At 39.4% G+C, this 13,448-nt stretch overlaps 1 protein-coding gene across 1 annotated transcript; it reads right to left on the reverse strand.

Annotated features, from left to right (window-relative positions):
* On the reverse strand, positions 1-6,325 carry LOC106073370 (cAMP-dependent protein kinase catalytic subunit-like). Its single transcript, XM_013233903.2, has 3 exons — positions 6,167-6,325; positions 1,344-1,411; positions 1-543 (listed from the first exon to the last, which is right to left on the reverse strand). Exons 2-3 carry the CDS (start codon positions 1,408-1,410, stop codon positions 116-118), a joined length of 495 nt encoding a protein of 164 aa, XP_013089357.2. The 5' UTR covers position 1,411; positions 6,167-6,325; the 3' UTR covers positions 1-115.
* Positions 6,326-13,448: the final 7,123 nt, after the last annotated feature.

Here is a 13,448-nt window from a genome sequence, read left to right on the forward strand (position 1 = left end):
AAACTATATAATTTAATTAATCTCATGATTGTCATAAATATTTATACATCACATTATAAATAAACTTGAGCAGATCTGCAATGTAGATCCAGAGTGAGAGATTTATAAAATTGATTTAAGCATTTTCAAGATTCAAAAGGCCAAGTAGCAAGTCCTGTTCTGAAGCTTTGGATGGAGCCTGTGCCTGCCTCTGTACTGCTGGTTTTTGGGGACTGGGTCGCGCCTGAGACTGCCAGTATTGCTGGAGATAGCTCAGCAGTTGAGCTCTGGACCACTGGTTCAGAAACTGGAGCCACTGTTGCTTTTTTTGTGCCCACTGATTCTGCTGCTGCTGCTGCAGCCACTGCCACTCTTGCTGTGGTCGCTGTGGTTGTGGCTTAGACTGGGGAAACTTCTGCGGGGGCTTCTGTTGTTTGTTGGGTTGCTGTTGTGGTCGCTGTGTGGTTTGTTGAGCTTTCTGTTGGTTTTCAAGAATCTGAAATAGTTTCGCCCATTGTTCTTTGTCTGCTTGTTGCTGTTCTTGTGTGGCCCCTTCTTCCTCTTCTTTAGCAATGAAGAAATGAATAAAAGAGTTTAAAAAACATATAACAAATATAGTAGAAATATATTAGACATACAAACAGGGCTGGATTTAAGGGTTGACAGGAGTGACTACTGCCCGAGAGCCTTCGAAAGATTGGGTATATATATTGCGTATATATATATACATATATATATGGCTTACTAATCAAGGGGAAACAATTCAGAAAAAATCGTATTTTCTTAAAATCCATATAGTTTATCCCCGCTGTTATTTTATTTGACACATTTATTCACGTCTCCATTTTTTTCAAACACAACTGAAAAAGGAAGGCTGCAAATGTGAAGCACTTTCTTTTTTAACTTTCCTAGTAAGAAAAAGGGTAAAATGAATAAGGCATATCCCCCCACCCCTTGCGGAACATAAAATCTTTTATGTGCTTCCATATTACACATAACATTCCAGAAATAGCAGTTCATACTTAACAACTATGAGAAAAGGACATAACCAGACTTTGTTCTAGTAGATGTTATGTGTTTGTTTACACTGTTAAATGTTGCGAATTTTCTTTTCTCAAGCGCCATTCACAGAATCATTTCCTAGATTATTTTGACAAAACGTTTGCTTCTGGGCTTGTTTTAAAACAAGAGTTATGAGGAAGAAGGATTAAATCCATTTAAAGACAGACAGTCACTATTAAAACGAAAGCGAGGCTTCTTAAAAGTATTCCTCAATATTCCTGAGACACAGTCCCCACAGTTACAGCGTGTGTGTATTTCAATAAGTAAATCAAAAGTCAGATCAGAAAGTAAATCACTTCTACCTGCTGTAGCACAACAGAACAACGTGACGAGCATCACCAGGCCAAATATTTGCATCAATTGTGTCATTCTGAAACCAAAATTAATGTAGAAAGATAAACATTTATTATATTTGATCAATCATTAAAAATGATCTAAACATTTTTTTCTCCTTGTCATACACGCACGGAATGAATTGTTTGTAAAACTTATAAAGTTGATATCAACTCGCTCTGTCTGTCTGTCTGTCTGTCTTTTTGTCTGTCCAAATGTTTGTACGCGTTATTTGTCTCACATCCAAGCTTGGATCAAGTTGAAAGTTTGCACAAATTAAAAAAACAACAGAAATTTAATTAACTATTTTTTGTTAATTAATTATTTTGGTTTGTATCTTGAACAAGCAAAAGAAATACTACTTGACCGATAAGGTGGTATAAATTGAATAAGTCCTCTTTATACTTTGTAGAGAGAAAAGTTTAAAACTAACAATAGATAACTATAACACCTTCTATTTTCCTAAGCACTTTCCTGTCACAGTGGTTAATGTGCCTCCTTCAGGCTAAGAAGGCCCTCGAGTTCGAATTCAGGTCGATCATATTTTTTAAATAAATGCATTTAAAAAGCGATCACCCAGACACACCCTTCAATCCCCCATCCCCTTTCAACTTGTCCAGACATGTGCCAGGATTTTATCGTGTTAAAAAAAGCTAAAAGCATAAAATTGCGCTTAACAAAAACAAATTACTTATTTCCATGACTGATCCAAAACTAATTGATACAACCACACACTTAATATAAGCTTTGTTTTTAAAAAATATGTATTTTTGTGTAGGTTTTTGTTGTTTTTCATGTTCAAAAAATTGTTCCCACAAGTGAGTGACTTACTCACTGTGGGTTAAGAGAAGTGATGAAATATATCACTCAAGAAGACATCACGTGATTTAATTGCTGTCACCTACAGCCACAGTCAGGGCCCTAGCAACATCTGTCAACCGTTAAGTCACTTTATGGTTTTTATTTCACGTCCAACGTTGACCTGGTCATGAACTAATGAAAGAAACAACAAAAGTCTGTCCAGACTAGAATGACCTCATGACCTTAATGTGGAAAATTTAAAATGTTAATATTTCATGCCTCTAGTTGAGTCCTAACATCCTAGCAATCGGAATTAGATAACGTACTTTCATCTTTTTTTCTGAGTATTTTATTACTGTGTGTTGTTTTTTTTTGTATTTGTAAGTTATGGCTCAGTGTTTCATGTATTTGTAAGTTATGGCTCAGTGTTTCATGTATTTGTAAGTTATGGCTCAGTGTTTCATGTATTTGTAAGTTATGGCTCTAGTGTTTCATGTATTTGTAAGTTATAGCTCAGTGTTTCATGTATTTGTAAGTTATGGCTCAGTGTTTCATGTATTTGTAAGTTATGGCTCTAGTGTTTCATGTATTTGTAAGTTATGGCTCAGTGTTTCATGTATTTGTAAGTTATAGCTCAGTGTTTCATGTATTTGTAAGTTATGGCTCAGTGTTTCATGTATTTGTAAGTTATGGCTCAGTGTTTCATGTATTTGTAAGTTATGGCTCAGTGTTTCATGTATTTGTAAGTTATGGCTCAGTGTTTCATGTATTTGTAAGTTATGGCTCAGTGTTTCATGTATTTGTAAGTTATGGCTCAGTGTTTCATGTATTTGTAAGTTATGGCTCAGTGTTTCATGTATTTGTAAGTTATAGCTCAGTGTTTCATGTATTATTATCGTTATAACTTTCAGTCGTCTGTCCTGGAGTGTTTCTAAGTTCATTGATTGTCTTAATGTTGTTACTGTTAGTCGAATGTGAATATTTGCTTGTTACTGTTATAGTAGTAATGCAGAGTTGTAGTAATACTGAATGTCCGTTTGTTTGGACCAGTAGAAACTATTTTTCTTGTACCCTACCACTCTATTGCTCACTTTTGATTGTCACTAAGCCAGAGGTTTGAGAGCGTAACGATAAGTGTCTCTTGCACCACTAGCGGATCCAGAACTTTGGAGTGGGGGGGGGGGGCGATTTTTTTCCAAACCCTAACCCTAACGCCCAGTAAACCCTAACTCTACGCATAAACGTGCATACAGCGCGCGCGCGCGCACACACACACACACACACACACGCACGCACGCACACACACGCACGCGCGCACACACACACACACATATATATATATAAATATGAGAATAAAAAAAGCAGCATTTCTCGACCTTCGGCGAAAAACAAAACAACTGGGGCAGCGCTATAAAGTTCTATGGTGAAGTTCGGGGCGAAGCCCCGACGCCATAAGCGTTTTCTTGCTTTTTTTCACTGCAGAAACGCATTCTCCTGACAAGTACAGCTCATTATTCATCAATTGAGTTCGGGGCGAAGCCGCGACGCCATAAGCGTTTTCTTGCTTTTTTGACTGCAGATACGCATTCTCCTGACAAGTACAGCTCATTCTTCACAATGTAGTTCGGGGCGAAGCCCCGACGCCAAAAGCGTTTTCTTGCATTCTTCATTGCAGAAACGCATTCTCCTGACATCTACAACTCATTAACCATAAATGAAGTTCGGGGCGAAGCCCCGACGCCAAAAGCGTTTTCTTGCATTCTTCTCTGCAGAAACGCATTCTCCTGACATCTACAACTCATTACCCATAAATGGAGTTCGACCCCGACGCTAAAAGCGTTTTCTTGCATTCTTCTCTGCAGAAACGCATTCTCCTGACATCTACAACTCATTACTCATAAATGGAGTTCGGGACGAAGCCCCGACGCCAAAAGGGTTTTCTTGCATTCTTCACTGCAGAAACGCATTCTCCTGACCTGAAGCTCATTATTCATACCATTAAAAAACGACCTTTCGAATAATGTTGTACTTGAAAAATATTCTAATTTGAAAAGATAGGATAATCCACGTATTTAGATTTTTGCTTTGAGGATCGCCGCCGAAAAAAAACTTATTCGATAAATAGTATTCAAGAAAACTCTAGTATAAATTGTGAGTAATAGTCCCAAATTTATTTAGCTAGAAAAATATCAGATTGAGTAAAGGTTGGGAAAAGGCGTCTATGAAAATATTATTTGAGTTTAGAACTCATCTCAATCATGACTCTTATACTGAAAAATTTCGTTTGAATTCTAACTTTTCCAATGCAAAGTCTTTCTTAAAATACTTATGATAACTTCATGTGAAATTACAAAAACTCTCTCTGGAAATGGGAATGGCGGTAGAGTGAAAATGATTAATCCTCGCTCCTTTACTCATTTCTGCTAAAGATTGCATTTGGCATTAAAGAATAGGTATGGGGCGACTCGATATAAGAATTTAATTTATAGTATATATAAATTATATTAGTGACAGATTTTTTAAATTTTGTAATTTCTTAACTATAATACAAAAAGAAAAAGTATTGATTTGTCCGATGGGGGAAATGCGATTGCATGTATCGCCCCTCCCACCTGGTGCAACCCTTTTTCATTTAAATTTACTAATGATACAATTTGAGATTAGAGTATGGTACGACATATTTACAATGGGTCACATATCAATACGTAGTTTATATTATATAGATATTCAACTAATTTTATTCACAAACTATGATTCTCCACAAAAATAGGACCGCCCCCCCCAGCACTCAGAGGGCTAGAGTGGGGAGGGCAGTACATGCAATCGTCCCCCCCCCCTCACCCCACCGAATCGGCCAAAATACCAGAAAGGGAGCGACATAATATAAAATGTATATATTAATTCAACTAATTTTGTTCACAAACTATGATTTCTCCATAAAAACGGACCGCCCCCCCCCCCCCACTCAAAGGGTTTAGGTGGGAAGAGCAGAAGAGGTATTCGTCCCCCCCCCCCCCACCAATCGGCAAACAGGGAACGACATAATATAAAGATCGGTTAAAATATCAATAACAAGTTACAAGTATATAGATATTTAATTGATTTTGTTAGCAGGCTGTGATTTCTACCAATAAATTGGACCGCCCCCCCCCACTCGAAAGTGTAGTGGGGGGGGCGAGATTGATACCATCGCTCCCTCCCGACCCCACCAAATCGGCCAACATACTAGAGGGGGGGGGGGGCGAAATAATCTAAAAATAGGTTGAAATATAAATAATTAGTATATATTTTTAACATAAGTAATAAATTCGTATACAAATTATGTGAATCCTGTACTAAAGTTCGTCCGCTTCGGGGGGGGGGGGGGGTCGCCGAGTGGGGGGGGGGGGCGATCGCCCCTACCGCCCCCCCCCCCCTGGATCCGCCAGTGTCTTGCACTGACCTGTCGTACAGTTTGGTCTGATTTAAATAATCTTAAAGATGAGACGAACACTGCGTGCGGTCTTTAAGAATATAAATCTTGTGCTTGCAGTTCTGTGTAGATTTCATATTCTTGAACATTTTACAAATGATTTTTCTAAATCTAAACAAATATTTTATTGTCCATAATAAATAGTTGTGTTGTCTTTAGAAGAGATACATATTAAAAAGATGTATGTTCCTACATTGATAAATTACATTGGATTAAAATTGGTATATGATCTAATTATTTCTTTTAGCAATTACTAATTAAGAACCAAAATATTTTCTGATTTTCTTATGTTAAAAAAAAAGATTCTTAAAAATCGCTTTTCTGTAGAGTACTTTTCATATACTATACTTTTGTACAATGCTCGGTACGCTATGGTCGCTGTTAAGATATTTGAATTTCAACAATGCATATATAGTTTTAAAAAACCCATTAAGAATGTTATTTCCTCATCTAATCAATATGTTACTCTCACTGATCACGACATATTCAAAAGTATAAGATAATTTAAAAGATACTTACTTGAAACTCTAGTAAAATGTTCAGTAAGTCCCAGTATTTGCCAGACTATTACAAGACTCTGAAAGGACCTTGTGTATGCCATAGAAACCCAAAGTCCTTGTATTTATCTACTCGCATCAAATCTGGGTGTATCACAGATCTAGTACGTGCATGGGGTGATGGATTAAACTGAAACTAGGCGAGGTGATCGAGCTCAAGAAGGGATACAACACCGATCTATGGGTTATGTCAGAAACTGACGTCACGTTCAGTGAAAGACGAGGCTAACATCAACTGACCTTCACAGAGGACATTCGTAAACGTTAGAAACCAAAACGTTTTCTGAAGTAGTTTACGGATTAAGGATTAAGACAATATATTTGTTAAGTCGTTTGATTGATTTCTTAGTTGTTGGTAGAATCGGTTCTCAAAATGTTCCACAGTTTTATTACATTGCTAAAACAGCATAAAGGGGTGCGATGGCTTAGTGCTTAAGCGCTTGGCTTCCGAACCTGGGGTCCTGGGTTCCAATCTCAGTGAAGACTGTGATTTTGAATTTCGGGATTTTTAGGGTGCCCCTGAGTCCACCCAGCTCTAATGGGCACCTGACTTAAGTTGGGGGAAAGTAAAGGCGGTAGGTCGATGAGCTGGCCACATGACACCCTGCTCGTTAACCGTTGGCCACAGAAACAGATGACCTTAACATCGTCTGCACTATAGATCGCAAGGTATGAAAGGGGTACTTTACTTTTTTTTACTTAAAAACAGCAATTTTTTTTTTGCTTTAAAATTAGGTGAATTTAAAATTAACTAGGCCTACAAAATTTAAATTAAAGAACAACCATAGTTTTAATAAGCAAATCTTAAATAAATGTTGCAAATGGTCATTATCATAGTTATTACTTACTGTTCGTATTATTGGTACTACAGCACGAGGGATTCTGTTAACGATTGCATTGATTGATTGAATTTTCATTGCTAGCAAATAACCTTTACTCCACTGACAATTGGATGTTTTTCTTTCTCCGGTTTTAAAACTGAAACCCCGTCAGCTAAGACTGAAAAGTAGATTTTTTAAAATGTCATTTTAGCTTTTGGAATTTATTATGACATATTTTATTGTATTCGCAATTTCTAAACTCGATTAGTTTCTTTTAGGGTTTGTTTTGCATTTCACATGCTTCGGATGTTCTTTCAGATTTGAAGAACATTACATCCCAGTCCAAACCACCCGTACAACGGCGAGATTGACGGCGGGCAAGGTTCGAACCCTGAACCATCTAGACGAAAGTCCAGAATGCGTACCACAAAGCAGTTATCCAGTTATCCGCCTTACATTTCGTCAACTCTAATATGGCAGAGGGACACCGTCTCTTAAAACAGGGCGCCATTGGTCTATAGATCGACCTTGACTGACCTTGTCAACCGACACAATTCGCAATGAAAACAAAGTACATTTGAAAACATGTGACTACGTCTTCTGGTGGAAACGAGGCAGTGGGCGGTGTCACTGTCTGCTAATCTCTTGCTTATATCTTTGTCTCTTGAACCTTTCAACGTAAACCAGAGTTGACCGTCTTTAGAATGTAGGTCATCAGACAGATACAAGATTGTTTTATGTTCGTAAAATGTTCTACTTGTTTCGGATGTTCCTTCAGAGTTGAAGATAATTTACTTCCTAGTCCAAACCTTCCGCAGGACGACGAGGGATGGCAGCGGGAAGGGTTTGAACCCGGGACCATCGAGACGACCAAACGACAGCGCTCATACCGCACGACATGCAGTCATGTTTGGAGAACATCTGTATGTATTGAACTACAGCACTGTAAGGTATTTAAGCACTAATAAGATATTTTAGTTGGAACAAGAAGACAGCAAGAGTTATTTGCCCTAGTACCGCTGCTTTGCTTCTAGAAATAAAGTTGGAACAAGAAGACAGCAAGAGTTATTTGCCCTAGTACCGCTGCTTTGCTTCTAGAAATAAAGTTGGAACAAGAAGACAAGAACAAGAAGACAGCAAGAGTTATTTGCCCTAGTACCGCTGCTTTGCTTCTAGAAATAAAGTTGGAACAAGAAGACAAGAACAAGAAGACAGCAAGAGTTATTTGCCCTAGTACCGCTGCTTTTCTTCTAGAAATAAAGTTGGAACAAGAAGACAGCGAGAGTTATTTGCCCTAGTACCGCTGCTTTTCTTCTAGAAATAAAGTTGGAACAAGAAGACAGCAAGAGTTATTTGCCCTAGTACCGCTGCTTTTCTTCTAGAAATAAAGTTGGAACAAGAAGACAGCGAGAGTTATTTGCCCTAGTACCGCTGCTTTGCTTCTAGAAATAAAGTTGGAACAAGAAGACAGCGAGAGTTATTTGCCCTAGTACCGCTGCTTTTCTTCTAGAAATAAAGTTGGAACAAGAAGACAAGAACAAGAAGACAGCGAGAGTTATTTGCCCTAGTACCGCTGCTTTGCTTCTAGAAATAAAGTTGGAACAAGAAGACAAGAACAAGAAGACAGCGAGAGTTATTTGCCCTAGTACCGCTGCTTTGCTTCTAGAAATAAAGTTGGAACAAGAAGACAGCGAGAGTTATTTGCCCTAGTACCGCTGCTTTTCTTCTAGAAATAAAGTTGGAACAAGAAGACAGCGAGAGTTATTTGCCCTAGTACCGCTGCTTTGCTTCTAGAAATAAAGTTGGAACAAGAAGACAAGAACAAGAAGACAGCAAGAGTTATTTGCCCTAGTACCGCTGCTTTTCTTCTAGAAATAAAGTTGGAACAAGAAGACAGCGAGAGTTATTTGCCCTAGTACCGCTGCTTTTCTTCTAGAAATAAAGTTGGAACAAGAAGACAGCGAGAGTTATTTGCCCTAGAACCGCTGCTTTGCTTCTAGAAACAAAGATTAAAAAAACAAAAACAAAGATGAACATTTTAAATTGATGTTTTTGAGAAAGTTCAGATGAATTTTTTCCATCCATTTCAACGTCAAAGGAAGTAAAAAAAAATGTTTTGCAAGAAAAACAAAAACAAAACAAAAACAGTACAAGTAATTAGTTCAGTGTCGGGGGGGGGGGGGGGGGACACAAAAACAGGGCGGAGTAGTGCGTACAATGTCAACACGGAGAACATCATTTCTGAATCAGTCACACCTCAGTGAGCATTTAGTAGAAGAGAGAAACGGGGGAGGATATGTCTTAGTGGGGTGGAGGGGCACTCACGACCTCGTCTATCAGCCAGGTGGTCACAGGTCACAGGTCACAGGTCTGCATGGGCGTAGCCAGGATTTTTTTTTTCGGGGGGGGGGGGGGGTTGGGGGGATTTTTTCGCCCCCCCCCCCCCCCCCCGCGAAAAAAATTTATATGTATTTATGTGTGTGTGTACATAATCTTTTTTACATTCTTACATTCTGACCCTTCATTCTTTTGGAAGACGTTTATTGTGCCCTAGAATAGGTTCTTCAATTGTAGATTCCCCGCCTTTACTAGCAAAGGGATCTGAGCGCTAGGAGCTCCCCCAGCGCGGGGCTAAGCCCAGCGGCCAAGCACTATTTTTGATATTGAAAGCCAACAAAATGCATTTTCCTGCTATTAAAAAGTTTTATTTCAAAAACCTAATGTGCTATTCTTACTGACTTAGACCCTCCGGCGCCGTTCGGCGCATTTGCCGTCAAGCTGTTTCCACAAAAATCTGTCACTGGTAATGTCTGAAGCCTCTTCCCATCATGAGGACCTCCATGAATGTGTGGCGTCATGTTGTACTAGGATATTATCGCAACTCTTCTTATGCGTAATTCTTTTTGTCGCAGAACATGTCCCTCAAACCTCATGCGACGCTCTGTCACAATCTTACTAAGGGGTCGACTCCCAGTTCGGCATAGGATTTCCTTGATTTTGACCCGATCTCTATAACTGACTCCTAAAATCTGTCTTAGCCATCTTTGTTGAGCCACATTTAGTGTTTTTCAATTTCGACAGATGACTATTCACTGCTTTTTATTAATGGAGCCCCGCCACTGGTAAAAATGTGTAGTCTCTCTTGAATACGCTCTTGGAATTAAGTGACTGTAGTTTGCTTTAGATTTTATATCGAGAAGGGAAGTTTTATCGTCAAAATCATCTGTTGGGGGTTTTCCACCTTGAAATGCTCTGTAGGGGGATCTTAAACTCAAAATCATCTGGTGGGGTTTTAAACTTTAAAAAAAAGCCATCTGTAGGAGAGGGGATTAAACTCAGAACCCCCGATTGGATTGGCTACGCTCAAATAATTTTAGTGTGTAATTTGCTTTTTTTTTTTTTGAAGAGGTATTTTTAGCATCAAACCCCCTTTTGGCAACGCTCATAGCATTTGAGTGCGTAATTTGCTTTTTTTTTACACTAAAGATGTATTTTTTAGCTTCAAACCCCCTGGCGGGTGGGGGGAGGGGGGGGTAAACTAAAAACCCCTTTGGCTACGCTCATAGATTTTAGAGTGAGTAATTTGCTTTTATTTATATTGAAGAGGTACTTTTTAGCTTCAAACTCCACTAGAGGGGAGTTTAAACTCAAAACCCCTTTGACTACACTCATAACATTTTGAGTGTATAATTTGCTTTGTTTTTATTATTAAAGAGGTATTTTTTACCTTCAAACTCCGCTGAAGTGGGGTTTAAACTCAAAACTGAGTCAAAACCCATTTAGCTACGCTCATAACATTTTGAGTGCGTAATTTGCTTTTTTTGTGCTCTTGGAATTTGGGGATTTTCGTTTGCGTTTTGTTTTATAGAAGAGGGAGATTTAACTGCAAAAACTCTAGGTAGGGGGTTTTAAACTCAAATCCCCCTGGTAGGGGTTTTAAACTCGAACCCCCCTGGTAGGGGTTTTTTAAACTCGAACCCTCCTGGTAGGGGGTTTTAAACTCAAACCCCCTGGTAGGGGGTTTTAAACTTAAAACACCCTTGGTTGTGCTGGGGCAAGTGATGGTTTAGTATTAAAATCTCACCTAAAATAAACAAAATCAAAGCAAAAAATCAGTCACTAAATTCCGATTTCATTTCGGGGGGGGGGGGGGGGTCCAACCCTGGCTACGCCCATGCAGGTCTGCTTTTGTTCTTCCCCACCCTAGTTTTATTAAGTCCAAAGATTGTCCTTGCACGGTGTAAAATGTTTTGTGTCTGCTGATAGCACACATTTGTTTGTTGTTAATTTTTTCACTTAAATGATTTTTTTCTTTTTTCAGTATCAAGCTGCAACTGTTCATGGTGTGGACAAATATTGCAACATCATTTTGATTTTCTGGTTAGAGAGGGTTCATATTTTGTTTTCTTAAAACCTAAGTTTATGTGTCAGAACTGTTTCCAGATAATAATAATATCTAATAAGGCTTGTCTTCGAGTCCGAAGATTAACGAGGAATGCAGTATTTCCCGTGGCTAAGCAGCCCCAGCTGTGACGTAAATATTTTGCCATTTCCAGGGCAAGCATAACCATTGTCCGCCGGTGTGGTCGATTAAGATTTTCCTTTCGCAGTCTGCGTCTGTCCTCGGCAGCGGATTTTCTTTTAGTCTCAAATGCGTATCCTGCGGCATTTGTGAGTGACCTCCAGCTGTCTCCAGATAATATAATATAGGCTTGTGACAAGTCAAAAACTCGCTGTCAGAGTCACTCTAAATTATCACAGCATTAATTATTATTTTTCATTATTTATTTATTTTATTTTAATTATTTCCCCATCCTACCTCCAATTCTCCACCCGCCCCGCCTTTTCATCTCCAGGCTAGACTTAGTTGACCACATTGGAGATAGCTAAGGCGCGTCCTGTCATTTATCTGCCCTTGATCGTGGAAAGATAATCACACTATCTCTTTTGTCTTATCCGCCGGATGTCCGACTGACGGTCGCGGTTGACCCCACCTTGGTTTGAATGCAAGCTAATCCTTCCCCCCCCCCTTCTCTCACGTCTCTCTTTGATCTAAGGGATTACACGGGTCAACGTACCGCGTGATACACCAAGGTGCGTCGCTTGTCGGACTTCACCCACGTGTAAGCTAATTCTTAGCCTAGGACATTTCCGGTGTCCGCCCACACTTCCAGGCATATATATATAGTAAACCAACTCAAATCACCCTCTCTTTCTCATTCGAGCTGAGCTATCGAGTCTGGACTATATCACTTATTCTTTCTCCTAGAGGAATACCTGGTGGTAAGCCGAACTTAATCACAAGTTCCATCTTAATTACTCTGTGTATATTTCAATTGGATTTTTATCATGTGTATTTTGCTTAGTTCATTTATATTTAATTAGTGCATTGTGTATTTCTCACTGGCGTAAGTAGAAAACATAAACATGTGCTATGTATATATTTTAGTATTGCATTAATCTATTAATGCTACGTTGCTCAATTGATCATTGATGCAACCATGTATATATTTGTACATCTTATTTTATTTTCTTTATCTCGGCTGACAACCGTGATAATTTTACTAGCGCACTGATACTGCGTTTAGAGAAGATATATGAATTATCTCCCCTTTACTCCTTTTACTCTAAGGAGAGTTGCGCCGCTTGAAGGGACATTCCAGCACGCTCCATTGTTCTCGACCCACGGTCATATGCAAACAAAGCGTCTCGGTCACTGACCACCGCCCAACTCACCCCCCCCCTTTTCTTTCTCTATCCACCTGTGGTGTTTATTTGAGACTATTATTTCCCCTTCTATGTACATTTTTATATTAGTATTTCCCCCTTTTATGTACATTTATATAATGCTACTATCTGCCATCTATTTTCCAAATCCCATTTGTCATCATCTCCTCATTGTGCTCTAAAGCAATTTTACCAATCTGACGAATGCACCTCAGTCGAGGGCATCGATAAGATGTATGAGAGACATGTCCTAACTTGTCTTTATTTATCCGCAGCCTCCCTCAGGTGTCTGCCTATTTGTTCGATATCAAGAATCACCTACTATTTATGTGCTCAGTGCTATTCAGCACTGCACTAGCTCACTGACCTGCCCATTTGTTTGTGCTTAGTGCTATCCAGCACGGCACTTTCCTATTGAGTATCATCTACCGCCTGCGGAGATCTACTCAACTCTACCACTTGGCGCTATCGGCATTGCCCGCCTATTCGACGGCCCACCTGCCAAGCTATTAAGGCGACGTCCCTATAGACCAGATCTGTGTGAGACGTCATAGCTACGCCAACCCTCTGCAACTCACTGGACATATCCTGTCAACTACGCTGCCCACGGCAGATCAGCTCTGCCCGCAGTAACCTTGTGCCCACGGTATCCGGCCACCCGCCATACTGTGCCCACTACAGATACTAGAACTTGGG

Source organism: Biomphalaria glabrata, chromosome 1 (genome assembly GCF_947242115.1).
Source record: "Biomphalaria glabrata chromosome 1, xgBioGlab47.1, whole genome shotgun sequence".
NCBI lineage: Eukaryota > Metazoa > Mollusca > Gastropoda > Planorbidae > Biomphalaria > Biomphalaria glabrata.